The sequence below is a fragment of the Ceratocystis lukuohia genome, assembly GCF_044167205.1.
Source record: "Ceratocystis lukuohia strain C4212 chromosome Unknown Supercontig7_pilon, whole genome shotgun sequence".
NCBI lineage: Eukaryota > Fungi > Ascomycota > Sordariomycetes > Microascales > Ceratocystidaceae > Ceratocystis > Ceratocystis lukuohia.
In genome coordinates this window covers 1,488,568-1,515,819 of record NW_027263526.1, presented here as the reverse complement: position 1 = coordinate 1,515,819, position 27,252 = coordinate 1,488,568, and the positions used below count along the sequence as shown (strand labels likewise).

The window sequence follows — 27,252 nt, the reverse complement described above, 5'->3', positions numbered from 1 at the left end:
TTTCTAGGGGTAGTTTTCGGGCTCCCTTATTTAGCTTCGGAGATATTCAGTTGCGGCTAAGCTTTTACTACAAGTAGCCGAGATCAGAACAAACGCCCGGAGGGCGATAATAGAACAAGACATTGACCGTATTGTGCCGAAATCAATTTTGACGAGGTATAGCCGCCTCTATCGGCTTCACTAGACACCAATTACCCCCGATTTAGCCCCCAAAAGCCCATCCAAACAGCTCCGAGCACTCGATTCGACGCCGGCCGTCGCCAAACATGCACCCCGCTCCTAGTCTATTAGAGGCACCACCCAAGCACGATGAACGTTCATCTTCATCGACCAATTCACAGACTCCTTCTCCGCCTTCCGGGGGGCCACCGTCACAAACCCCACAACTTCATGTAGCTGATACTCCACCTGTAAAACAGTCACATTCTCGACCAGGCTCCCCGTCAGTATCTACTAAAGACTCTGTTGCAGCAGCTGCCGCGGCCGCTGTTGCAGCGGCTGCAGCAGCCTCCGCATTGCCTTCGGCTTCGAATGCGGCAGCAGGCACAGGGGGCGGAGTAGGACCTAGTATAGGGCTTGGTTTGAACTTGGGAACAACTCCAGTGCAAATATCGGTGCAGCCAGTACAGCAGCAACAGCAACAGGACCAACAGCTTCATCTCCAACAACAACTTCAGCAGCAACAGCTCCAGCAACCACAAGTCACATCTCAGGCGCCACAACAGCAACAGCAACAACAACAGATACCAACACACCCGCATTCTCACCAAAACTCGCAACTCCAGGCCCAGGCCCAGGCCCAGGCTCAGGCACAGTCTCATTTGACACCAGTGCCCATGACCGTTGAGTCCACTACTTCATCGTACAACTCACCTTTGTCCTCTGCCCCAGTACCAGCACTTACTTCAGCTTCCCTCCCCCCGTCCCCACTACCTTCTTCGCTATCTCCTTTATCACCGAATGGCTCTCCAGCACCCACATCCTTGGTGATTTCCGTCACTGCTTCTTCCACAGATACTATAGCCTCTGTGGTTGACGATGCCTCTGTAACCTTAGCTCACCCCATCTCCATATCCATTCCTACGCCCACGCCCACACCCACACCCGCGCCCATATCTATGCCCGTTCCAATCTCCCTCCCCGTTTCTGCCCCTGTCTTGCACCATGGATTGGCCACTCCCATCAATGATGCAATCGACGTGTCTAACAGCCGGCGTCCAAGTAGGAGGCGAACAGGCCCCCTCTCACAGCAACAGAGAGAAAAGGCCGCTCTGATACGGAAACTCGGGGCCTGCATGGATTGCCGGCGCCGTCGCGTAGCCGTAAGTCTTTATTGAAGAAGCTTTAGGTCATATGGGTAGACAGTCTTAAATTTACCTGATAGCCCTTTTTAGGCCTGGCTTGCATCTCAAACCATGCCCCAAAACTAACTTCCTTTCCGACCGCAGTGCAACCCTAGCCACCACAACATGACTTGGGAGGATGCCATCCGCAAATACCACCGATCTCATAGCCCCGCCATACAAGATATATCGATTTTAGCTGCAAGCCGGGCTCTTAGTCCTGCGCCAAACTCTAACTCCAATTCCAATTCCAACGCCAACGCGCATTTTATGAACCACATGACGCATGTATCTCACATGAACGTCAACCACCACCATTTGGTATCCTCTCCTAATCAATCCTCGCCAGCTTTGAACGCAAATGAAAATCACTCTATTTCTCCAAATGTGGCTTCGAAACCCCTAACATACACTCATGATGTATCTCCTTCGCAACAGTCTCCGCTGCCTCAGGATATGGATCTTGACCCCTCCCCACTTCAACAGGCTCTTCGGACACCCCTTGGGGCTGACTCAAGAATTCGCACTCCACTGCCAACGGGACCCCGGCTTGAAAAGACTCCCACGCCCTTGCCTGGGTTTGAGGTTATCAAGAGCGAGTTGCAGAATAATGTAGCTAAGATGTTTGCCTCGCCTAACCGAACGCGTTACACGGCCGTCCATGCCCTACTTTTATACTGGCAGGACGACGATGATTACCACGTGCAGAACTCTGTGCGGGAACTAGCTGATGTGCTCGAAAAGCACTATAGGTACTCGCTCGAGATCCAAGCTATTCCATCTCCATCTGAGGAATGTTCCAGCTCATGGCGCTGGCTCTCGCGCAAGATCAATGATTTTGCCGAGGAAAAGGATACTCGCGATGTACTCAAGCTGGTGTATTACAATGGCCACACTTACTTGGATGGGAACCGGGAAATGGTTCTCGCAAGGTAAGCCTAAGCCTATCAACAAGCATTGTCTGATTTCTCAAATTACTAATTTTGTCCCCTTTTCGCCCTCCCACAGCTCAAATGATCGAGATAAAGGATACTCTATTCGGTGGAGCGGCATCCAGCAGATTTTAGAAGAGGCAGCCTCTGATACACTCATCATTATGGACGCCGCCTACTTTGCCTCATCGAACATGGTACGGCAAAAGGGTGTTTTAGAGCTCATTGCCGCAGCCATTACCGAAGATCACATCCAGGCGCAAACCCGATGCACCTTTACACAGGCAATCACCGAGCAACTTCGGACCCAGGCCTCGAGGGGGTTTTCTAGTTTTTTATCAGTAGCCGAACTTCATGCGCGCATTCTATCCAATTATCCGAAGTTGATAGAGGACCGAAATCCAGAGCAGGAAACCATCACTAGCTTTCCGTCGCCGCTGCATTTGCAAACATCAGGTAGTTGCCTGCTTCCGTCCATATTGTTGGCACCGCTACAGCGAAATTCCCCAGCTTGTATACCCGAACCCAGCGCTAGTGCGCCTCAAGTCATGTTAAATTTGCGGCTTGCTGAGGGAGACGTGGATGAGGAAGCCCTGATGGAGTGGATGCGGCTAATACCAGAAAGCGTTAAGGATGTCAAAGTTGAGGGACCGTTTCGACCTCAGTGGCGGTGATTTGAAAAGAATTTAGAGAGAGGTGTAATGGTGCCGGAATAAGCGAACGAGAAAGGATGCCAGTATCTATTGACTGGCACAAATGAACTTGATGGCCATTAACGAAGACATCGACAACTACAGATAAGTAGCAAGTGAGGGCTTGGCCTGGAATGCCGTGCTTGATTGGATAGGGATAACGTGAGGATGAAGAAGTCTGCATATGAACCAGCTGACGACATACTATACATATACAGCGAAACATCTACGAGTAGACGATCTACATGCACATTCACAACCACTCAAACAAGAAATTGAGAAAAAAAGGTGTATTGATTTTATTACGTCAAGTCCAGCCAACCATTAACCACCAAATCGCAAAAGACCCGAATCAACTCCATCCAATCTCCAACCTCGGGCGTAAATGTCATATGGAAGGAATATACATAAGGACAGGGGGACAAATGTACAGCAAAAGAAAACAGCTAAAATAATAGACAGACGAAAGAGAAGTAGGAAAAGAAAAAAGGGAGAAAGTCACATACTATGTGATGAAGCCAAGAATGCAACGAGGGGGACGTTAAGGTTGTTTGAGGCGAGTATGTGCTATAACAACCTTCGGTACCCACTAAGGCTCTCCTCCTACCAAATCCCGCTGCGCATTGTTGCAGGGAACTAGTCTAGAACATGTTGAGTAAAGTGGCCATACCCACGGAACCAACTAGTATCAGACCGTTCATGGCAGCACTGACTGAAGTAGCACTGCCTGAGCTGCTGCTACTGCTCGAGCTGGAAGAAGCGCTACTTTCGGTGAGGAGGATTGAAGGCGTGTAGTTGGCCGGCGTGGTGTCAACAGAGCCATCCCAGCAGTGTTTCTCGAAGCAGTTCTGGCAGTCCTGTGGCACAGAAGTTCCAGTACGGGTGAATGAGCGCGACAATGCAGCACATGCAAGGCATGTGCCCCACGATGTCTGGTTGAGCGAGGACGAGAAGTTGCCCTGCGTACCGACATTGTAGGCGTTGAGGATAATGTCGTCACGCAGCTGTAGCTCATATGATGTGGTAAAGGTGCTGACGTTGGAGAAATGCGTCAACGGAGCATTGGGAATGTACACTACCAAGGGGGGCACGGCGTCTGAAGAAAAGTTGCTAGCATCACAGCCAAAGAACGTTGGCTGCTGATTGAGCTTCTTGTTGACAAAGGTGTTGTCGTCGGGAATACTGGGGAACGGAATCTTAGCACCGACTCCATCTGTGCACCTTTTATAAGTAGCACGCAGTGCCGTGCCATTTGGCCAGTTGTATTGGGTGTCAGCCGAAGCATCTAGGGCATAGATGACGTCGACGGCACGTGACGACTGTAGCAAAGGCCAGAGCGGCAGGTTCTGGCCGTCCATTCCACCGTCGACGAGAGCCAATTCCGTTGTGTTAGACAGCTTGTTGGTGGACTCCTGGAAATTGAAGAACGGGTTGGGCTTGTAGGGGGCAATGTCATCCTGGTCGGTATCCAGTTCGCCAAGCACTTTGTCCAAAAGATCTTGCTCGACTGAAGATAGGCCGAGTGATGACGTCATGTTTTGTCCAAGTACTGCATTAAAAAGCGACGAAGATGTACCCATGACAAACGACGCGGAATCAAAGCCACGAATGCATGACTCACTATCCGGTATGCTGCCATTGGTAAAGTTCGTGCCTAGGTAGCGTATGGGTGCAAAGGCCGACGGCGACTCGTCCCACGAACCGAACTCGAGCGGACTAAACTCAAACACGGTCGAATTGAGCGATATCACGACCGTGCCTTGTTCGCGGCCTACTGATACAATGATTGGCATGGGGACGTCAGCCTGCGTAAATTCAGTCGAGTTGGCAATTGACGAGAAGGTGTAAGCCGCGCCACCATTAGGTGCCGCTATCAGCTGGTAGGCTAGTGCACGGCCCCAGTAATCTGTCAGAGACACTTCGAAGTCGGCGTCACGCTTATCATCGACCTGACTCTCCAGCTGTGAGAAGTAACCCAGATGCGAGGATCCCAGGATCTCCTTGTCGTTGTTGGGCGGGCCCTTGAAGATGCTGTTCTGGAATTGCCACACATTTTCGTTATTCTGCATATCACTAACGGCTGTGAAGTTGTTCATGTACAGTGAGCCCACGAGCCAAGAACCACCCGAAAGGCCGGTCAAGTATGTTGTAGACTGCAGAAGGCCGCCAATGCCGCCATTGTCTAGCGTGCCAGCTGTGCGGTTGTCAGCAGCTTTAAGCACACCAGCGCCGTACATCAAAGCACGATAGCCACCGCCAGACACGGCAGTAGCAATACGAGGCTGCGCATTGTCCTGTGCTAGATAGCTAGCAGCATCGAAGCCGCTGATATTTGCACGCTGGACAAATTCGATAAAGGCGGCCTCGGTCTTGGGCTTTCGCAGCTTGAGCCAATCAGACTCTTCACTGGAGAGGCCACTAGATGCAGCGCGAATCGTGGGTCTATCGGAGGGGCAATCAACGGTGGCAGGGGCGTAACCGCCAGATGGAGAATCAGGGAAAGCACGGGCGGCAATTTTCAAGGCCGTCTCAGGAATCGCGGAGGCAGCTACTGTGCTAGCACAGAGCAGTGTGAAAGAGACCTTCATCGTAGGAGAGGCAGTGAAGAAAGGTATGACAAAGAAGAAGAAAAGGGGCAGTTGCTGTGTGTAAAGTCCAAGTTTTTTTTGAACTCAACACCAGAACAAGCAACTGTAGTAGACGGGAAACCCGAGTCTTTGTACTACTTTAGATTCTAGACTGTAGTAACAGAAGAGCCTGCCAGGAAGAAAGGAAAAAAAAAGAGGAACAGACAAAGAAATAACACAACGATGGGGGGAGAGGAGGATTAATAACAATGATAGACCCAGTCTGAAAGATGAAGATGAAAAAGAAAAGCCAAGGCAAGAACAAGAGACGAAGGAGTAAATAAGAGAGGGAGGGCCTGGCTGAAACTGACGGGAACGGATTGTTGGATAGAGTCCTGGAGGGGGTTATATTCATTTGGTATTTCTGAGGCATGTACAGACTTTGTCTGCCTGAAATAGGGCTCTAAGTCGCAACAAGGATAAGGGCTGTAAAAAGAGACGAGGCGAAGCTTCAATAGGAAGGCGTGGAGTGCAGACATTGAACTAGCAGCCCACCATTACCAGGCTTCCACATTCGAAGTACGAGTGGTGAGCCTGAGAGAGGTACATAGAGATGAAGATACATGATTGGATTTCCTGATGCATATGCACCAAGACTATAGTGCCCCACGAAAGGCAGGTGTCCACGGAACCCGAGGAAGTAACCTAAAGAAGTCTTAGCTACATAATGTGAAAGGCAAAGTTAAACGAGGAGCCCTAAAATACTTTTTTTTTTTTTTTTTTAATTTTCCTACCCTGTCCCATGTTTTAGACATGGGAGGTTTGGAGTTCTGTCTTTGTGTTGTCCAAGTTTTAACCTGCCTGAGCAGCACAGACCACCTGCAGATCAGGTGTCGAAAGGGTTGAAAGATTAAGATGTTGGTGAAGGACGCTTGGGCATACAGCTTATCCATCAGCAATAAAAGCTAGCCCCAAGGTTCGCCGGAAGCTTGCTCACCCTAGAAGGCACATATGGTTGGGTATTCGGAGAGTTGGTTGTCTCCGCGGCAGGCTCGGATGCATAATGATCAACGTGATGTGGGGAATGAAGGGCATTGATGAGCTGCATGCAGCGAGACTATTGGAGCAAAAGCCAGCCACAAGATTTACCTGGACGTCCACTTTACATCACAGCTTTACTGTTGCAAAAAATGCCTATGAACAAGCATGATGACATATTCATACTTGACCCCAGCAAAGAGCAAAGGTAAGAAAATAGAGTTTTTTTTTATTAAGGAAGATAAAAGAACAGGCGGAGAGGCCTTAAACCACCGGGTGCCGACTACGCTATGAACTTGAGTAGTGAATAAGTGGGCGAGATAGTTTCAGTTGGTGGACGTTGCTAAAAAAGGCATATTCATATTTCTAAGACTTCCGAGAGCCCAAAACAAGGGCTGTGCTAAAAGCGGGATACAAAATAAGAAAATAAGCAACTTTGATGTATGACAAGTTATCAATCGGATCGGGGTGACATTGCCGTCAGCAGAATCTCGAAGACCAAGTTTGTGATCCTCTAAGAATCGGGAGACGGAGAAAATGGCATGATGGCGGAAATTGAGATGGAGAAAAGAAGAGAAGCGATGTGAAAATAGCGAGGCACAGTTCCCGCTACATTCTTGAACTCGGGCTTTCTTTGCTGGGCTATAGTGTTGTGTGCGATGATGCTGTGCTATCCTTATTCCGGCAGCGCTTACCCTCTTCCTCTCCCTCCTGCAAGGCTAAGAGCCATCCTTGAACACGTGCTTAGTCATTGATTAGTCATAACGACCTGTTTCCTGGCCAACAGGGCCTGCATCATTCGCCAATAAACGCGTCCAAAATTATGCAAAGCGGGGCTATAGTAAGCAAGAAAGTTGTGCATACTTTCCATTGACACCCTGCTTTGTGCATCTCAAGCTTTGACTCCCTCTTTGTTTGTCGCTAGACTTTTTGTGGAGAAAGTAAACACCACAACACCTGGGATTCACGCATTTTTCGTGCTTCCGATCTCTTGGATACAAGGCCAAGCAGAAGCGTCAAGCAAGGCCACATTGAAGCAACTAGATTTGGTTTTTTCATCTCTCGTCTCTGCGAGGCTCTTGTTTGCCACAGTTTGCTTGCGTCTAGGTGCTTATTTCTGTTTCCTGATTGCCAATACACTTGACCGCAAGCATCACATACACGCTTTGCCTCTTTGCCTGTTCACTTGGCACCCCCCCCCCCCCCACGAAACTACACTAGACACATCAAAAACGACTCGACGATGCCTCCTTCTCGAATAACTCGCGCCACAGCCGCCTCCAGCGCAAAATCCGGTACCGCAGCCTCCCGAGCTCGTGTTTCAGCAGCCTCAGCCTCGGCCTCAGGCTCTAGTGCCACAACTGTCCCCAAACCGCCCTTGCTGTCGACCGCCACTAAGCGCAAAACTAGGACTTATGAAGCCGAAGGTGACGACGATGGTAGCAGCAACGTAAATGGCCAGGGCACTCTTGCAGCCGGCCCCTCCCGCCCACCACGCAATCCTGTTGCTCGTCCAACTACAAGAGCCCGCAGCACAATGAAGAAGCCGGCTGATGAGCCACCCTCCCGGGCAGCGCCCACAAGAACCGCTCCGGCTTCTCGAGCTACCCGTACAACTGCTGCTAGTGCGGCCCGTGCTACGCGTACCACGGCCGCAGCAGCCGCACGAGCAGCTCCCAAAGCTTCAGTCAGGGAAACTTTAGCCCAGACTCGTAGTCGAGTGGGATCTACAGTGACAGCCACTGCTTCTGATTCTTCCTCGATGGTTGGTGGTCCAACAAAGAAACCTCGTATTTCAGCGCCAACTGGTACTAGAATGGCTGCCGCAGCGGCGGCTGCAAAGAAAACTGTCTCATTTGCAGCTGGTGCAAAACCTGAAAAGGAGAACATTGCTCCAACATCAAATACTGGTGCCAAGCCTGGGGGAATTAGAGGTCGTCCCATGCGAAAAGCTGCTGGCGGGCTTGCGTCGGCATCCTCAACAATGGCTACGCGCAGCCGCAAGACAGGAGCTCTGGAGTCAACTGCTGATAAGCCCCCTTTAGGGCCAGTTAGTATGCCCACACCCACCAATGCTAGTATCGGCGATGCTGCAGATGAAGACGAGCTTACAGCAGAGCCCCTTGCGCCATTGAGACAGAGTCCCAAGAAGAAAGGCCGGACAGGCGTGCTAGAATCTACAACTTTGCTCGATTCGGATACAACTGCTAGTCATGGATTTAACAATGCCGCGTCTGCAGATTTCAATGCCACAGAGACTGGTCAGATGATGCTGACCTCACCAGCTAAGCGGATTCCTCAACCACCTGTATCACCACAGGAGACAATGCGGTCACCCGCTAAGCGTGGTCCTGCTGAAAACATGTTCATCGGCGGAGTGATGCCAAAGCCGGGACAAACAGCATCTTCAGATCTAGCTGCAGAAAAGTCAACACTGCTAGCATCACCAGCCAAACGTCCCCAGTCTCCCATCAAGGGTTTCGGTGCCGGTCTATCTTCACATGTCGAGTCTCAGAAACAGGGTCAAAAGGCCCCCCTTCTTATGTCTCCAGCAAAAAGACCCGGCTCTGCATTCAAGCTACCCACTAGATCCTTTGACCTCTCGCAGGCCGTGCCCTCCCTACCCACTATGCCCGGCAGCCCTAATACAGCCGGTGCTACCACAGAAGACGCTGAGGACAAAGGACCGGCCATGAAACCGTCCCAGCTCCTAATGGCCGGAGAAGAAACGACATCTGATCCTTTTCACAGTCGAGGCCTGCTTTTTAAACAGGCTCCGCCTAGCTTGAAACTTCCATCTAGAAAGCCAAGTCCCTCGGCCTCCAAAGAAGATTTAACTGGTGATATGTTTGCCCCTGTCCGCCGAAGTCTTTCTAAAGGCAATCAAACACAACCAGACACTGAAGTCGACCCTGAGAACAGCGCTGATCTAGATGAGGAGCTGGACTATAATCACCAGGAGAATTGCCTTGAGGCCGACGATGAAGACAGTATAGCCTTGTTTGACGATGAGGCTACAGGTACTTTGACATTGACAGATGCTCAGGTGCAAATTAGAGAAGATGTTGAAATGATGTCCCCTCGTAGGTCATGGCCTGCTACTTTCAAGATGCAGGCTGAGTCAGGCAACGAAAACTCGGAGGGCGATTTGGCCGATAATTCTAATCATTCTGGAGATGGTGCTCCTTTGAATGGCTTTCAAATGGAGGAAGGTCCAGAGAAGCATCATGAGGAAGAGGAGACAATCCAATTGGAACATGTCTCTACCGCCGAAGTCAAAAAAGCATCCACTCCCAAAGCTACTCCCAAAACTACCGCTAAGGCTACTCCTAGGCCTACTCGTCAGCGAACCTCTAGAGCCACCCCTAAGGCTACCCCCAAGTCTACTTCTCCTGTCAAAACTTCGGCCGCTTTTGGCCTACGCTCTCAGGACGTAGACCCTTATGCTACCGTGGATAATGACTCTGACGACGACGATATCAGCAGACTACCTCATCCTTACAACAATGCCCCTGAAACCCCCGAAATTTCCCACCAGGCTAAACCTAGCCGGACCCCGGGAACTGTCAAGGGTTGCATTTCAAATACCTCAGATGGCTTCACCCCTCTTGTGAACCGCCTTGATGCCTGGGCTCCAGCTGCTCCCATAGTTCACTCGTCAGATGCATCCGAGGATGAGGCGCATGGTGAGCATGATGAGAATATTGAATACGAGGAGAGTGGGGAGCATGAGGTCAAGACTCCTTATGATCATGATCACGATGAGTTTGACGATGATGATATGGAAATGGAAGACGACAATGTGCCAGGCACGCCTCGTTCCACACACTCAGCCAACGATGTTAGCCACGCCCATATGACACCATCGTTTACCGAGAGACAACATGAGGACGATGCCGATATTGACGCCCAATTTGATACTACTAGTGAGAATGAGCCTGAGCGCGATGGTAGCGAGGATGAAAGGGATGATGACGTCTCAATGCTAGATGAAGAAGGCTTCGATGATGTTGACATCACTGAGGAAGACATTGCTCTAGCTATTGAGGCCCAGGAAATGTCACTCCTTGGGCCCGAAGATATTGAAGAGCTCAACCGCTCGTATGAAGAGCTCGAGGAGGAGGCTGCGAGATATCATTTGCAATATGAGGGAGCCGCCCAAGAGTATGAAGAGGAAGCAGATAACGTCGATGAGAATATGGAAGAGGGTGTAGAAGATGATATTGATCATACCGAGCACAGTGGTCCCCTCACCGAGGGCAACGTCTGCGACGACACCAATGATCATCACGAAGAAGCCACTCCAATCCCTCCCGTCACTCCAGCCCGTTACATTACGAAAGAGTTCCATACTGTATCTAAAGTACCACTCAAAGACGCCGACGAGCCCTCTCCTTCGCCCTCAGACCGCCGAACACGGTTGAGGGCATCTCGCCCCTCTATTCAACGCCACTCTATTGGCCATGCACCGGAATCCCCTGCCCGCAATACTGATACTATTGAGCCACCCCCTATAACCCCAGCCCGCCCTCAAAGCTCGTGGTCCAACGCAGCCACACCAATTCAAACTCCTGGTAACCGGCTCAATGATAATGCTCTCCGTGGAGCCACCATTTTTGTTGACGTGTTTACAGCCGATGGAGCAGATGCTAGTGCCATCTTCGTTGAGCTGTTGACACAAATGGGTGCCAAGTGCGTATCCGAGTGGGCCTGGGATCCGCAAAACCCAAGCCAGATGGGCAAGATTGGCATTACACATGTGGTTTTCAAAGACGGCAGCCAAAGTACCCTAGACAAAGTTCAGGAAGCACAAGGACTAGTACATTGTGTTGGTGTTAGCTGGGTTCTTGAGTAAGTCTTGCCCGAATCTTACAATTTACTCCCCTTTCTATTGCTAACCATCATGTATAGCTGCGAACGTGACAACACTTGGGTAGAGGAACCTCCCTATTACATCTACTCAGGCTCTACCCCACGCAGTGCCCGTCGTAAGACCACCGGCATGCTCGGCTCTCCTACTACCCCAATTCGTACCGGCACAAGGCGTCGTAGCAGTCGTCGCCAAAGCACTGTCTGGGAGCGGACACCAACTGATAGCGACAAGGGCGTCCGTGATGATACAGATGGCTCTACCTGGCAGCTTTCACCTGTTCCTGTTACGCCCGCTCCTGAAGCTATTTCACGCTACGTTGCTACGCTAGCACCCGAGACCCCATCCCCTAATGACCGCAACGAGAACTACGGCATGTACGGGGTAGAAAGCACAACGCCCACAGACCCTATTAATGAGGATGGCAATACCCCTCTGGATGAAGACCGCATGGCAATGCTGCAACGGACATGCCCACCGCCCAAGAGACGTGCAGTCTCTGGAAAAGCTGGAAGTAGCAAGAAACAAGCTGTCTCATGGGTGGTGACTCCAGAAAAGGAGGAGCCGAAGAACGTCATGATGAGGCTGCTAGCAGCGCGCAGAAAGAGCCTACAGTTTGCCCCCAAGGTGAGCAGTCCGCTATCAAAGCAATGGAAGCAGCGGGAGAACTAGGATTTCTATACGACTTAGAACTAGTAGTCAACTTTGGGTGTGGCTCAGGGTACGGTATGGTACTGGGGTACGGTATGGTACGGCATTACATGGCATGGTATGGTATGGCAGGCCATAGGTGGCATCGCTTTAGGGACATTCCCATGAAAGAAGGTATGAAATCACGCATTGTTTATATCCTATCAAGTGCATTAAGAAAGGCGTTAGTCGAGCTGCTTTCTTTATGTTATCCTTTTGGTTGTTTCTATTTCTTTTGTAACTGTTTCCCTTTTTAAAAAAAACAAAGGCTTGCCTATCTACTTGATGGTCACATTTGTAAATCCCACAGCTCATTGTTTACATAATAAAACAAGTTTACTTGGGTTACACAAGGGTCCATTGTAGTGGCTTTTCTAACCCTAAGATAATAACGCGCGTTCTAAGCTGGATGTTCATGCCTGCAGTTGTTTTTCTTTTTCTCTTCTCTAGCTCTAGTCATTTGTTTTCTTCCTGACCTCTTTGTTTGTTGTTTACATTCCCTGTAATATTCGCAGAAATGAAGCTCCGACCTATTTTGCTAGCGGCAGTGGTAGCATCATCTGCTTCATGTCTCAATGATAAGACAGAGCAGAAACCGCTTGCTGGCAGTACTGCCAGTGATCAAAGCGCTCATGTGCTAGCACCGCTTAACCTGCAGATTCCCAGGCTTGATTCCGCAAAGTCTCTAAACTTCTCATCTTCGGCCCCACACTTGTTCGCATCGGCTGCTAATCTGTTGCAGCAGTGGAGCAATACGATTTTCCCTAATGGGCAGACCTTAGCGGTTGTCGAAGTCCCGCCGTATGTGATGATGTATCACGGGCGTCTGGATGCTGAGACACCGCAGAGTCCGGAATGGCTTGCCTTTGATGTCGAAATGGCTTACGGTATTATGGGTTCCACACGCAGCTCATACCTCCTCACTTTCCAAACTACCCGTCGCATTAAATGTCTTTATTTTGACGGCGAGTCGGCTACGCTCATGGGTCAGGGCCAGCTAGACACCCAGATGCTGCACATTTACGGCAATACAAGCGGACCTGCGCCCATACCCGGGTCTGGTGACGACGGGAGAAAAGGGCGCCACCCTGGATCTGGCCTCCTAGATGCAGAATACGCGCGGGCTACAGGCTTGTGTAATTGGATCGAACGTGAGAAACTGGGCGGGCGTGGTTGGGGAGTTGAGGGTGTGGTTCGTATGAATGCGGGCTTTGAGTTGATCTGGTGCGACTTTATGAGTACGTCGCTTGAGCTTATGAGTCGCTTGAATGTCTCAGCACCCTTAATGGAGGAGGTAGGTGATGAGGCGAAACAAAGCTCACTAATGGAAGATGCAACAGACGTGAAGTCTGGGCCTGTCTCTAGCATTCCCATGGCCAGGGAAAGTCCTGCACCTTCTCCGACATCTGAAGAAGAGCCTGGCGATGTGGAAAAATACTATCCAATTCCCGCACAGCCTACAAGAACCGACCGCTCGGCAGAGCCGACTGGAAATATGCCGCCGCCCCACTGGCGCCAAGCACAAGGCGAGCCGTTTTTGGATGCACAAGCTTGGGGATGGTTCCTCAGTGCCACATATCACTATGGCTCAACACGCCATGGGCTTGGACGAGGCGAGGAACGCTTGTCGGTTGTTGGCTGTGGGGTGGCCAGCTACTATTCCCCAATTCTAGGCAATTCGAAAGTGCAGTTGAGAGTAGATGAAAAGTCAAAATTGAACTTGACGCACGAAGGCCGTTGGACGGGCGAACATTTGTCGTTAACGGGGCAAGAGGAAGGGCTACTACAATTAGGCCGGAGACGCAGGCGCCATAACCTTGGCAATGCGACAGCCTCGGACGCTGAAGCTATACGCCATCTCGCGGCTGATATGATCCGACGGGCTTTAGAAAGTGATCGCGCGTGCTCTGGAGTAGACTGGATTGGTATCACGCACGAAGTTGTACAGCGCACAGCAGCACATTTAAAGGCTTTTGAGGCAGTGGCTCTTGGGTTTCCAGCCGTCATTGAGAACGCAACGGCTGTAGCGCAATGGATGCATGACCTGCGTGGACTCAGCCATATGTACATGGTGCCGTTTATGGAATATCCCAGTATGACTTCTTCACCAGAGGCCTTGGATCATGTGTGGAGTATGGCCTCCGAAACGTTCAAGGCCGCGTTCACCCGGTGCAAGCTCCACTACACACGGCGATTAGTAGGCCGGCGTCTAGTGGCAGAGGAAGAACATATGCGTTGGGCGGTCGAGGAGACAACAGGGGCTATTTGTAGCGTCCTCTTAGAAGTGGGTTTCGAAGTGGAAAAAACTGCTTTAGATGGCCGCGTATCTAAAATAGCGGAAGTACTTAGACAAAGAGGACTACGCTGGCAAAGGGCTGTGGCGGAATTACGGGCATGGTTAGGATGGGAGGGTGAGTATCTAGCATGTGAGCAGGCATGTGCGTGGGATGAGCGGTGCTATATCCCCATGTGGCCGATGATTCCGATAAAATGGGGAGATCACAGACCAGGAGGCCCAGGCGGCCCGAAGGGTCCAGAGAGGAGGCCGCAGGATGGCCACGGAGGTCTAGATGGCGGCTCAGACAATGCGCTAGGACAAAGTCCCCCAACAGGCCCGCCGTCATTCATGGCTAGCGATGAAACTGATCTGTGGCAACCGAAATGCATCAAATCCAGTTTTTTCAAAAGCAGGTAAACAGAGAGGGAGGGTACTTCATAGACCAGAATGCATCTTGGATCAGCCGTCCGTTTTTTTATTCAACTCTTTATTCCTTGTAACTATCTCTAGTGTCCCTCATGGGTGGTTGTTTGAGAAACGAAGAAAACGGTCGAGTGTCTTTCTTTCTATGCGCCGATAAAGGCAACCATAGCCTTGACAGCATTGCCGTCATGTTGCTTCAGAAGTTCGGTAGCCTTGAGCTTATTCAGCTCCAGCTGCTCAGTCTAGACATCATGAGTTAGATACAATGTTCCAGAGTCTAAGTTAACGCATGCATCTGAGACTCACTAGCAGCAACACATCCGCCTGGTCGACCTTGACAGCCTTGGCCGCCGTTTTGGCCGCTCCGCTTTTGGACAGGCCCTTGATTGCCTTGTTCATGGCGTCCTGGTCCACGGCATTGGCACCGTTACTGTCATCAGTCCCATTAATGTCTAGGGCTGCCATGGCCGATGCCGCCTTGCGATCCTCGGCGGACTTGGCCGCAGAATTCTGGGACTCTTCGTCGGCATCCACGGTGTTGATAGGCTTTTCACTCATTTTGCTAGAGTAGAGAAGGAGAGTGGTAGTTGTGAGAAGTGCAATAGGCAAAGTTTGAGCGGTCCTAGGACAAGGCTGACATCAAAAGGCTGAGAAATGGAGCTTACGAAAGATAAGCCCTTGATATCGCGGGGTCTAGGGTTAGTATTGTCCAAGGGTTTGGACCTGAGGGTCCGTCCCGTGTTGTGCTGCTGCGGGTCCCAACTTACACCATTCCAAGCCGCGCGCTTGACTAATGACTCGATGATACGAACGCCTAAGCCTAAAACGCTCATAGAAGAGTCACACATAGATTGTGATTCACATATGCATGCATACATACATGCGTCTATGGGAATCTAAATAAGGCCAACACGCAAGCTACACCGCAGGTCTTAGTCAAAGCAGCAGCCGTGACTCCAAGTCTGACAAAGTAGCATACAGGGTCTCAATCCTTCCAACTTACACAATCAGTAGGGTGTTTGCCAATACCAAGACACCTGAGGCGTTATTATATTGCGCACCCCCCCCCCCTAGGCAGAAAGTAAGTTTATCTGTCGCTTTCCTCTCAACAAGTCGCTCTCCCTCCCTTCCCCCCGCCTTTTCTTCCTTAATTCATCGCCTCTTGCCCGTCTTGTCTGCAATGCCTGAGCACATCAATGTCAATACCTGTCCCCGAGACTGGTCGCCTGCTTCGTGGCGCACAAAGCCGATCAAGCAGGCCCCACCCTACCCCGATATCACTGCCGTTTCCAAGGCTACTACGCAGCTCAAGCGTCTGCCACCTATCGTGCATCCCCACGAAATCGCCCACCTCAAGAGCCTGCTGAAAGATGTCGCCCAGGGAAAGGCGTTCCTGCTGCAGGGTGGCGACTGCGCCGAGTTGTTCGACTACTGTGAGCCCACTGCTATCGAAAGCAAGATCAAACTATTGCTGCAGATGAGTCTGGTGCTAATCTGGGGAACCGACAAACCCGTGGTGCGCATTGGACGTATGGCCGGACAGTATGCAAAGCCTAGAAGCAGTCCTACCGAAGTGGTGGACGGCGTGGAAATGCCCTCGTTCCGGGGTGACATCCTGAATGGATATGCAGTTGACGAGCGAGATATTGATCCCGCTCGTCTAGTGAGGTAAGGAGAAGCAAGACCTTTCCCCCGCTCTTCACACTAGCCACCTCTCTATACGTGCTAACATAAAGCTTTGCAGCGCCTACAACCACTCTGCAGCCACTTTGAACTACGTACGCGCTTCCCTAGCTTCAGGTATTGCTGATCTCCACCGGCCCCTTGACTGGGACTTGGGCCATGTGAAAGATGCAGGGCTTCGTGCGCGCTACACTGAAGCAGCCAACTCCATCACCGACATGCTTAGTTTCCTACACACTATTGGCGCAGATCGCCTGGACAAGCTAGACACTGTGGACCTGTTCACCAGCCACGAGGGTCTCCTTCTCGAGTATGAAGAGCCTCTGACCCGTCTTGCAGAGACTCCAACTTCGTCCTCTGACAAGCAGACCTTATACTACGATACTTCGGCGCATTTCCTGTGGATTGGCGACCGCACACGGCAGGTCGACCATGCTCATGTTGAGTTCTTCCGTGGAATTGCAAACCCTATTGGTGTCAAGGTTGGTCCAACCACGCCACCAGACGACATCATTACTCTCTTGCGCATTCTCAACCCTGCGCGTGAGCCTGGAAAAGTCACGCTAATCACGCGCTACGGCGCCACCAAAGTGCGCGAACTTCTCCCGGCTCACATTCGCGCTGTCGCGAATTCTGAATACGCGGACAACGTGGTTATTTGGCAGTGCGACCCGATGCATGGCAACACGCTTAGCACTGGTGCTGGCGTCAAAACCCGCCGCTTCTCGGACATTTTCTCCGAACTGCGCGAGACACTAGCCGTGCACCAAGAAATGGGCAGTTATCTCGGCGGTATGCATCTGGAACTCACAGGCGATGCAGTCACCGAGTGCTTGGGTGGCGGTGCTGGTTTGGACGAGGACGATTTGTCAACGAATTACACGAGCTTTTGTGATCCGCGGTTGAATGAAAGACAGGCACTAGAGTTGGCATTCTTGGTAGCCGAGCATTACCGCAAGTCGCGGAAGCCTGTTGCCGCAGGGAAGAATTGACGCAAACCTAGCTATAGGAAGCTTGGGAGTTGTATAATCAATGAATTGAAAAAATTATGTTATACTTGCATGCACGTACATCGCCTTAGAAACAATGCTCATGGCGGCCTTTTCTTATGCTACATGTACAGGACATAGTTGTGTTATATCGATTTATTCACATTGTATACTTGTTACAACCGGCTCCTAGCCTCATCGGCGCCCAGTCAACCAATAATGATAGTCTGAGAGCCCTCGAACACATCGCCGGCCTCGAGGCGCGTCCACTCGCGCACTGAGCCAGCCTCAACGCAAAGCATGCTGCGGAAGCCCGTCTTGGGCTCAAAGTCAGCCATGCCAGCGGCCTTATCAGTCCAGGGGTTCCAGACAACGACATCGGGCAGCTTGTCGCGCACAATGCGGAAGGACTCCTCACCCGCCTCGTTGACGATAATGGGAGTTGAAGGGCCGCCAACTGGCGTGTATACACGGTCAACTTCCTTGGCAATGGTGACGGCACCAGCCTGCGTCTGGGTTGGTGGCGGGTCGATCTTGTCGATGAATTCGGCCCCTTCAAGACCAGTGATGTCAGTCTTGTCGATGTCCTAGAGGGGGGAGGGAGCAAAGATTACGAGTTAGCGCGTGCAACGAAAATAGGGTCGTCAGATCATCAGGCCATTGTGGCGTGGGTCTTCTTTCTCCTTCTTTTTTCTTTCCAAATATGCATAGAAAAACGTACATCAACGCGCAGATACGTGTGCAACAGCATCTGGCAGTCAAAGGCCTCACCGCCCTCATTAGTAATGACCAACGAGGTGGTGAGACTCTCCCGGTTTAGAGTTACGCTGTAGATCAGACCGAATGTGTACGGCCAAAGTGCCTTGCTAGCGGCAGGGATAGATTCGGAGGAAAGTCCAAAGTCGAGCTTGACAGAGGAGCCCTCGGTCTCGCTGGTAGATTTGCCTAGATAATCCCAGGCCGACGTGCGGGCAAAGCCATGCTGGGGAAGCTTTGAGGTTTCTTTGTGGTCGGGGCGGGTGCCAAAGACCTAAAAGCAAAGAGACAGGTTAGCGAGTAGAAAGATAAAAATGTATATTGGCGGAAGCAGCATTGAGACGGGAAGGCTGCAGACATGAAATTAGTCGACGTACCGGGAACACCAGTGGAATACCGCCACGCACGGCCTTGCTTCCGTCGAGCTTAGCTCCCTCGCTGAGCCATAGCTTCTCCTTGTGCGTAGCGTCTTTCCAGCTAATCACAGTCGCACCATGCAGCAGGACCTCGACGCTCTCGCCAGTCGGAAGGACAGCCGATACGCGCGTGTTGTCGTGGGTGATGTTGACCACAGGCTGCGGGGGCAGGCCGGGAGTGCGGGCTAGGGCTACAGGCTTGCGGGAACGCTCCATTTCGGGCAGAGCAAATTGGATAGTTCGGCGTGGGAGGGAAATATGTTTTCTGGGCGGAGAAGAGGAAGAAGAAACAGGGGAGAGAGAAGAAGATGCAGAAGGAAACGATGCGGAAGAAGAGGATGCAGAAGAGGAGGGTGCAGACGTAGAAGTAGAAGAAGAGGAAGGTGGAGCTGGAGGGGTGAGGTAGGAGCTTGGATGTACTACCTGCAAAAGCCTGGACGACATAGATGGGCTTGTAAGAGGGGACAAATGGGGGGCAAATCAGACGTGAGGCAGTAGCAGAAAAAGGCGGAGAATCGCTTGGAAACGCAGGGGTTGTCAGAGCCAGCAGCACAACAAGGTAAGGACAACAAGCAATGAAGGAAACAGACAGGGCAAGAATGGGAGAAGAAAGCAACGATGATGTAATGAAAATGAGAAATTTTATATACAAAAGAAGAAGGAAAGAACGCAGAAAAAAAAAAGAGAGGCAGTTGCTTGGTTTGCAGATAAAGACTGAAAGAAGATGAAAGGAAATAACCGAATAGCTAAGCAAGGAAATTACGAGGCTTATTATTTATTGCGAAATAGGAAGAGAGTATATGGGACTCGACTTCTTTAGTCTTCCAAAGCCAAACTTGGAAACTACTTGACTAGGACTCTTGAATCTGTTTCAGACGTCAAATGGGGAGGGAGAGGGGGTCTATCTTTATTCTCCCTTAGACTGCACTACATACATCCATCTTCCTTGCCGCAAGACGCTAAATAATACATACATACATGCTTCCTTGCCGCAGCAAAGAAGCGAGGGAGGCAAGCTTCAAGGAAGCCAAGTCGATGTTAGTTGTCGAGCGAGCACCAACAAAGCAGCTAGCAAGCAAGTTCTAGGCAGCCAGCAAGAAGCAGATTACTCTCTACAGCAAAGATAGGGGAAGAACAATGACTAGAGTTAGGAGTTTTCCTTGTGCTGATGATGCTAGAGCCACTACACTACACTGATAGATGTCCCTATCTGGTACTGGTGCTTTTCGGCCGGCATCTAGGCCTGTTTCAGAGCCCCTGATTCGCGCAACTTCCTTCGCTTCGGCTTTTCCTGCATGCCCACGCAAAAAGAGCGACAAAAAGTAAATCGAAACCCTAGCGGCTTCATTGTCCTTTTCTTGTCCCATGGCCTTTTTTGTCCTTCGTTGAAGCCCGCCGTTGCTGGCTCCTTGCCGCCCGCGCCGCCCTGCTCCCACGGCATGCTGAAACAGCAGCAACAAGCCAACTAGTTGCTTACGAGGTCACTTATAGATCGAACAAACTGAGGAGTAGAAGCCCGATTAGGCTAACAAAAAGCAACTTGGTATTGTCCGTATATATTGCTGTGCATGCATGAAAAAGCTAACCACAAAACACTCACTTGCATCGTTTCCCCATCTTATTACAGTGTGCAGAAGAAGGAAAGACAAAAACAATGCAAAACCAACAGCTGCCCGCCCAAAGAACTCCGGACTAAAACTCCCCCACCAAAATAGACGCCAGATAAGGACGACGCTGCCCAAAAAAACAAACAATATGCAAAAAGGCTCAAGAACACGACAGAAAACAGAGCTACAAGCGATAGCAATGATGTTCAGGTCTAGTGCCCACAAGATGAAAAGACAAAGCAAAAAAGATCAGACTTGATGTGACGTAAAAATTACCAACCTTGCTGCCATTTCCCTACCCTCTTTCCTCCTCCAGCTTCACCCCCTCACTTTACTCCCGCCCCCGCCTTTCTGCATCGTAAAGCTCGCGCTTGAAGTCGACAAACAAGTCTTCAATTTGATACATGTCTTGACGCGAGAGACGCATTTGCCGTAGACTTTGCAGCCCGTTGCGGAGAAGGCCCATGATGGATCCCGGGGTTGACGATGCAGAATTTCCTGCTTGCGCCTGCTCCGCAATCTCCGTTGCGCTATTGGCAGCAATAGGCTGCGAGACTTCATGCAGCCCGCCCGGGGTTCCAGGGTGGGGCATCAAAGGGCCAAGATTTCCGATTTCCTCTTCCGCTTTGAGTGCAGCGGCAGCCACGGCCTCAGTCGAAGTGGGTGCTTGGAAAGCAGCATCCAATTCCTCGTTGCTATCCACGTCCATTTCATCGTTGGTAGTAGCATTGTTCTTCTCGGAAACAGGATCCACCCGACCATGGTCCAGTCTATTTAACCCTCCCCGCGATGCGGCAAGCTCTGAAAGAACCTGGGACTCAGCCTCTTCATCGCTAACAGTCGTAGCTGCAGAATGTACTATCTCAGGCTTCTTGCGCGTTACGGGTGTCGGCGTCATAGACATTGGCAGGATAGAGCTACCTAGAACGGGGGTCGAATCACTGTCAGGCAAATCACTAAGAGGACTTGACAGTTCTCTAGACTCTTGTTGTTCGGTATCCGGCTTCGGCGTAGCCAAGGTTTCCACCTCGGGAGTCGATTTCAGGTCAATGTTATCAAGAGAAACCTGGGTTTCAGGGTCAAGCTCCTGTGAAGACTCAGACTCTTGACAAGCCTCCTGCGCGAATGACTGAGGCTTATCACAAGAGACATCACCCGAGCCTTCTTCGCTGGCGAGTCTCTTGCGTTTGCGGCTCGAGCGGTTCGCTCCGCGCTTGCGCTTTCTTTTCCTATTGCTACGAGTCAAGGGCGTAACATTGTCATTGTCATCATCATCTGCACCAAAATTTGAGCTACGTGGTCCCGGTGTAGACCCAGCGCAGCTAGTCCGAGTAGCACTGGCGGGTGTAGCAGGAATAGATACATCGTCGGCAGGGTCGCTATCATCTCCATGTGTAGGAGTCGCCTCAGTCCGGGACCCTTGTTGCCCGGAAGCGTCAGGTTCTTGGGGGGATTGCTCAGAGACAGCGGTTCCTTGGCGTCGTTTATGTTTACGGGCAGGAGTCGGGGTAGCTTCAAGTAGAATTGAGCGATGGCGGAGAGTCTTCTCGCTAGTCCCAGATATTTGTGATGGCGTCTCTGGAATCGATGAGCGTCTTCTACGCTTACGGCTGCGTGTTGCACTCTCTGGTTCTACAGACTCCAGTTGGGATTCCATCATAGCCTCCGTCTTCTTTGATTTTTCATTTACTCGGTGGCTGATGCGCTTCAGCGGAGAGCTTGCCGGGGACGACATGTCACTAAGACTAGGCATCGGCTGAGATCTAGAAGCAGAGCGGGTAGTCATTGTAAGAGGGGGCAGCTGTGAGATCGACTTGCGAGCTGACGAATAATTATTGCGCTGGGGCTGGTTGAAAGCCTTAGGTGTCAAGTCGTCTTCATCTTCATTGGCAGCTTCAGCCTTAATATTAGCCATTTCAAAGAGAGATGATGGGATACTTGACGATAAAAGACCATGGACAGGCAGAGAGTCAGCATCCGTTATTTCTTGGTCCTGGCTTGCCGAGTTTTGGCTTTCGGCAGCGCGCTTCTGAGAGCGTGTTAAACGCTGGGGTTGAATAGGTGAGCTATTGACAGGAGATGAGAACTCAGGCCAATCCTCCTTCAAGTGCGCGTCAGGTCGGTTATGCATATCGGGGATTAGAGGATATCGACGAACGGAAGACTCTTCAAGTGGTGAAGATGGGACATCCGACATGTCTTGATCTATCAAGTTTGCTTTCGAAGTTCGAACGGGGGTAGGAGTGGACGAGAGGTAGTCCTCATAAGAGCGGCTGGTTTTGGGTGTAGACACAGGGTCAACATCGGAACGGACAGGAGTACCAGGAACAGATCCATCGCCGTCAATGGCAGACCTGTTTGCAGCCAGCTGGCTTGCATCAGAGGTGGCAATGCGCAGGGTAGATGGGACGAAATGGGCATTTTCACGTTGGCGATCACGAACTTCACGCTGTCTGTCAGTCAAGACCTGAGAAGCATTTTCATCATAACCATGTCCATTATCCGTTGCCTGAATCGACACAAAGTCAATCTGGGAATTGTCATGACGAGCACGAGCTGGAGAATCGCTCTTATCCAGCGTCTTGTTAGTGAGCGACCCCGCAGCTACAGTGGTAGCAGATGCTACGACAGAGGCGGCAGTATTAAGGGATCCAGTCGTCCCAGTTGAAGGCCAAACACCCCCATTAGAGGGCATAACGGGTGAGACGGCCGATATACCCACGCCATTAACAAACGACTGCGTGTGGCGGAAGCTGACAAGGCTGGCATCGCCAGAGTTTTCAAGTCCGGGAAGAACAATGCTGACATTAGTCCTTAAGTTAACCAAAATATCTTTTAGATTCTGGGGATATTCCAAGTCGTCGACGTTTTCGTAGAGACGGTTCCACATTGAGACAAACGAGTTTACGGTATCAGCATGGCTACTCTGGAAGCCTGCACATAAAAGGGGCTCGAAAGTTGCCAGGGGGAACTGCGCTGCACCATTTCGAGAGATAATAGTGCAGATATGCGTTACTAATGACTTTGCCTATATTCATATTAGCATATTGAAAGTACGTCCGTAATATTGGAATATTTGATGTTGGTAACTTACGATGATGTGAAGCGGCCCATCCAGCTGTTTCTTCTCATCTCTAACCCAATGAACAAGACCAGGTTGGAGGGTGTTGGCGGTCTGGACCACCAAAGACGGCAAGCACCGCTCAAGGAACGCATCCAAGTCACGAAACAGAGAATCAACAAACTGCTCTTGATTGTAGTCAGGGTATTGTGTGTATGACTTCCTAAGCAGAGCATTCAGCATCGCATATAAGTTGCTAAACAGTTCTAGGGTGGACGCTTTCGTTGCAGGAACGCCCCAAAGCCGCCGGTGGGCACTCTCGACCGCCTGCCTATCCGAAGGTTGGCATGCATTTCTGACTACCACAATCGCAGCCATGAGAGAGTTGAGGGGCGGCGCATCTTTCGTGTCCTCCAAATGACCAAGAAGAAATTTTGACAAAGGCTCCAAGAGCGCAAGTGCCATGCCAGTTGATCCGACAAACTCGAATATATGCTGGGCCAAAAGCTTAAAGTACCTCTCCCAGTCGTGCCAGGCTAATTCAGGACAGCTTTTAAGGCCCAGCTCCAGCGCCTTGGTCATGTTTTTGTACTCACGACCTAGGGGTACATCACTACTCGACTGGTCCGTGCCGGCTTGTGCCGGCCTTTTGGAGAGCAGTGTCAGAACAAAAGTGCGAACAGCAAGAAGCCATTCATCCGGAAGCATCGGACCACTCTTGGTAGTCAGCTTAGACTGCATTAATGAAAGTACAGCTAGGGCTTCTTTGTCGCCTAGGAAAGGCTTGAACACCGCTTCCAGGAACTCTGCGTATTCAGTGCCATCCTCAATGCCGGGGGGAGTCACGCATAAAGTAGAAAGAAGGAGCTCAAGGCGGTTGCTCCAAGGCTTTTGAGGAGTGCAAAGTGAAAAGGCGTCTCTAAAGCCACTCAGAGTGGTTTGCCCTTCAGCTGTAATGGGCTCCATGAATGGGAGCAGGCCGAGTCCGTCGATGGCCAGCATAATGTAGAACTTCATTCCACAAAGAAAAGCCGATGACCGGTTATCTCCCTGGACAGTCGCTTCAGGGACGCCCTTCTGCCACAAGTGACCGATCGTTGCCAGAACAAACGATAGATAGTCCAAGGTTTCGCTCGAGACTTTGATCTCCTTGGCTGCTAATCCACAGACGGTTGCAGATAATACACAACAGAGCTTGTTTGAAGAAGAACTGAAGTCGGAAAGTTGGAGGATCTCTCCCTCTATTATAGGTATCAAAACCTTGCCAACTTTCATGAGGTTTCGTCTAATCCAGCGAAGATCCAAGCATGGAATCATGTCAGGATCGGGATACGCAGCGACACCCAAGACTAGCTTTTCATCCCATAATCGAGTAGAAGAAGTGTCTAGTAAGCTGCACATGATGGAAACGGCACATTCCCGTGATTCGGGATGGGCCTCCGTAGAAGTCATGGTATTGAAAAGAGGGAGGGTGAAGTCCCAGTACTTGTCAAGCAACTTTGTGGGTGTATTAGCACCAAAGGCGTAATAATACACACTACACACTCCACCGAGCACAGCCTTGCGGAAATCGGCTTCGCTTTTACGGCCAAACTGACGGCGCGACAGCTGGCTTATGTAAGCCCGGACAATCGCTTGTGACAGCATTCGCCCAAAGTAGGCTTCCTGTAAATGGGCTACGTAGATAAACCGGCTCCAAGCAATGTTTGCTTCTAAGCGGCAAGCCAAATCTGATGAGTTAAAGCATGGGGGGATCAAGTTCAGCCATTTCGGCAGTGCTTCCCACCGATCCAACGGTCTACTTCTTACTAGAAGCATGACAATAGTCCAGATCTTGGACACCATGCACATGTCCTTAAGTTTAGTGTCTTCCCCTGTGCCGCCATCAGCATCCTCAGCCGCAACGGGCTTCTTGGAGAATTGAGCTGAGAGCTTCTCAACATAAAAATCGAGGTATGTTCTGGAGCGCTCAGTTTCTTGGCTAGAAAGTAACTGTAGCACCCGTACCGTAATTTCCTTTTCCATTCCAAGACTCAGGGCTGCTTCATAGCCAAAATCCATGGCTGCATAGCGTACCTCCTTGACAGAGCTCAGCATGTCCGTGAACAAATCCGGCATCCAGTCGGGATGGGCTATCATGTGTGACCGGCATTGCTTGATTAATCGCTTATAGATACGCGCTCTGAAAATGAGGATCTTGCTGCTCCCCATGTGCTGATCAAGATTATGCAAGGCTATTATCAACCTCCGTAGCCGCTCAGATGACATGACTCTGGCGGGGAAATTTTGGCTAAAAACGACCTGCATAAGGTTACGAATGACTTCTTTCCCAAGGCGGCGATCTTCAAAGGACTTGATGCAATGCTCAATAATAAAGATGCCGAAATCTGCGGGGATTGTTGCTGATATGCTGGGAAAGTAAAGGAACGTCAAGAACATGAGTAGGGCATTGATCACAAGGGAATGATCCGTCGGGTCGCGTGACGGTGGCGTCTTAATATCTCGTTGCAGGAACTTGAGAATAATTCCCATCTTTTCGTTGAGGGCCATGCGGTCCGGCAGGTTATTTGAGGCCTTGAGCGCCCGGTATAGCGTAGAGTAAGCTTCAATGCGAGATGTTTTGTCGGTCCCATTGAGTTGTTTAATGGCTGAGTCCAACATGACTGCTAGGCTCACCTTGCTGGAATTTAGGTGTTCGATGTGTACGGGGAGAGGAGATGCCTTAAGAATGCCTCTAAGTGGCTTCAAGGTTCGTGACGGAAGAAGAGAGGGCGACGGTCTAAATTCGTCGGTATCGTAAATAGGCGCGTCCTGATATTGCGCCTTGCCTGAAAACACCACACTTTTCGGTATCCGGCGCGTAGACTGGTCGCCACCAGGAGTATGTGGTGATCCGATTTTGGGTGGAGAGAAATTACGTGGTGCGCCGTTACCGTTATCAGCTGATGTGACGTGAAGCGTGGCTGGAGGCACAGAGGTAGAAGATAGTGGCAATGTGGGTGATGAGACAGGTATATCGGCCATTGAAGGCACTGGTTTTTTTGCACTGTTCCTAGTAGTACTTCTGTCGATGGCAACGGTAGAGTTGATGGTATCTTCCGATTCCTTGGTCTCAAGAGGAGGGGTTGGTGACCGGGCTAACGATGATCTTATGGCGCCAGGAGACGAGGGCTCTAAGGAAACTGCTGCCATTCTGGTAAGAGGCAAGGCACTGGCACTGAGAGAGTAAGGGGCGTGTCGAAGAAAGAAGTGGTCGGTACAACGAAAAGTCCAGGAACGGAATCCAACCGGCTCTCCGGATGAAGAAAAGAAGGAATGAATCACAAAGACGACGGCATGTATTGTTTTTGCGCCAGAGACTTATGAGGAGGACTCGGTGGTTATTTAAAGCATAGGAGCTAGCAGCTAGCAGCTGGTTGTTGTTGTTTCTGTTGTTGTTTTTGAGGGTATCAAGGTATCAAGCAATCTGGCGTTGGGATATTCAGGGAGCGGCAAGATGGCAGTCTAATATAAGGAGACAAAAGAAGATGAATAGAGGAAGAATAATATACAAGAGTTGCGAAGGCCGGCCGGAATATGAAGGGCAAACCTCGCTATAAAACACGGATATGAAGCAACTAGAAGAAGACAAACTCGCCCACGAAGAAAGAATAGGAAGATAACGACGAAGAAGCCGCAAGGCTGCGAGGTTAATGTCAAGTTGCCCTTGTCATTTGTCAATTACCCATATAGTATTTATTGATGCCACTTTTTGCCAGGCCAACCAGTAGAGTCTGTGAACCATCCGAGCTTGTCCCAATCCAGAAAACAACAAAACAAGGGCAAGCAAACAATAGTCTCTCTGCGTTGCTGTTGAGGCTAGGGCAGGGCAACGAAGAAAGAAAAAAAAATAAAAAATAAAGTAATG

General features: G+C 50.6%; 8 protein-coding genes across 8 annotated transcripts; 4 read left to right on the top strand and 4 right to left on the bottom strand.

The window, feature by feature from the left end:
* Nucleotides 1-266: 266 nt before the first annotated feature.
* HOO65_070308 (uncharacterized protein) lies at nucleotides 267-2,949 on the top strand (the record flags this gene model as incomplete). The annotated part of the gene is made up of 4 exons (XM_071004889.1): nucleotides 267-1,322; nucleotides 1,449-2,275; nucleotides 2,391-2,731; nucleotides 2,786-2,949. The coding sequence occupies 4 exons, from the start codon at nucleotides 267-269 to the stop codon at nucleotides 2,947-2,949; spliced, it is 2,388 nt and encodes a 795-aa protein (XP_070857026.1).
* A 659-nt stretch (nucleotides 2,950-3,608) lies between these two features.
* HOO65_070307 (lysophospholipase catalytic domain-containing protein) lies at nucleotides 3,609-5,555 on the bottom strand (the record flags this gene model as incomplete). Its single annotated transcript, XM_071001302.1, has 1 exon — nucleotides 3,609-5,555. One exon carries the CDS (start codon nucleotides 5,553-5,555, stop codon nucleotides 3,609-3,611), a length of 1,947 nt encoding a protein of 648 aa, XP_070857025.1.
* A 2,260-nt stretch (nucleotides 5,556-7,815) lies between these two features.
* On the top strand, nucleotides 7,816-12,114 carry HOO65_070306 (signal transducer protein; the record flags this gene model as incomplete). Its single annotated transcript, XM_071004802.1, has 2 exons — nucleotides 7,816-11,423; nucleotides 11,484-12,114. The coding sequence occupies 2 exons, from the start codon at nucleotides 7,816-7,818 to the stop codon at nucleotides 12,112-12,114; spliced, it is 4,239 nt and encodes a 1,412-aa protein (XP_070857024.1).
* A 535-nt stretch (nucleotides 12,115-12,649) lies between these two features.
* HOO65_070305 (putative serine protein) lies at nucleotides 12,650-14,827 on the top strand (the record flags this gene model as incomplete). The annotated part of the gene is made up of 1 exon (XM_071001301.1): nucleotides 12,650-14,827. One exon carries the CDS (start codon nucleotides 12,650-12,652, stop codon nucleotides 14,825-14,827), a length of 2,178 nt encoding a protein of 725 aa, XP_070857023.1.
* A 149-nt stretch (nucleotides 14,828-14,976) lies between these two features.
* Nucleotides 14,977-15,391, bottom strand: HOO65_070304 (uncharacterized protein; the record flags this gene model as incomplete). The annotated part of the gene is made up of 2 exons (XM_071005203.1): nucleotides 14,977-15,075; nucleotides 15,140-15,391. The coding sequence occupies 2 exons, from the start codon at nucleotides 15,389-15,391 to the stop codon at nucleotides 14,977-14,979; spliced, it is 351 nt and encodes a 116-aa protein (XP_070857022.1).
* Nucleotides 15,392-16,013: 622 nt separating this feature from the next.
* HOO65_070303 (Phospho-2-dehydro-3-deoxyheptonate aldolase) lies at nucleotides 16,014-17,508 on the top strand (the record flags this gene model as incomplete). Its single annotated transcript, XM_071005022.1, has 2 exons — nucleotides 16,014-16,501; nucleotides 16,578-17,508. 2 exons carry the CDS (start codon nucleotides 16,014-16,016, stop codon nucleotides 17,506-17,508), a joined length of 1,419 nt encoding a protein of 472 aa, XP_070857021.1.
* A 206-nt stretch (nucleotides 17,509-17,714) lies between these two features.
* HOO65_070302 (Glucose-6-phosphate 1-epimerase) lies at nucleotides 17,715-18,893 on the bottom strand (the record flags this gene model as incomplete). The annotated part of the gene is made up of 3 exons (XM_071005073.1): nucleotides 17,715-18,092; nucleotides 18,227-18,535; nucleotides 18,639-18,893. 3 exons carry the CDS (start codon nucleotides 18,891-18,893, stop codon nucleotides 17,715-17,717), a joined length of 942 nt encoding a protein of 313 aa, XP_070857020.1.
* A 1,722-nt stretch (nucleotides 18,894-20,615) lies between these two features.
* HOO65_070301 (uncharacterized protein) lies at nucleotides 20,616-26,537 on the bottom strand (the record flags this gene model as incomplete). Its single annotated transcript, XM_071004770.1, has 2 exons — nucleotides 20,616-23,312; nucleotides 23,379-26,537. 2 exons carry the CDS (start codon nucleotides 26,535-26,537, stop codon nucleotides 20,616-20,618), a joined length of 5,856 nt encoding a protein of 1,951 aa, XP_070857019.1.
* Nucleotides 26,538-27,252: the final 715 nt, after the last annotated feature.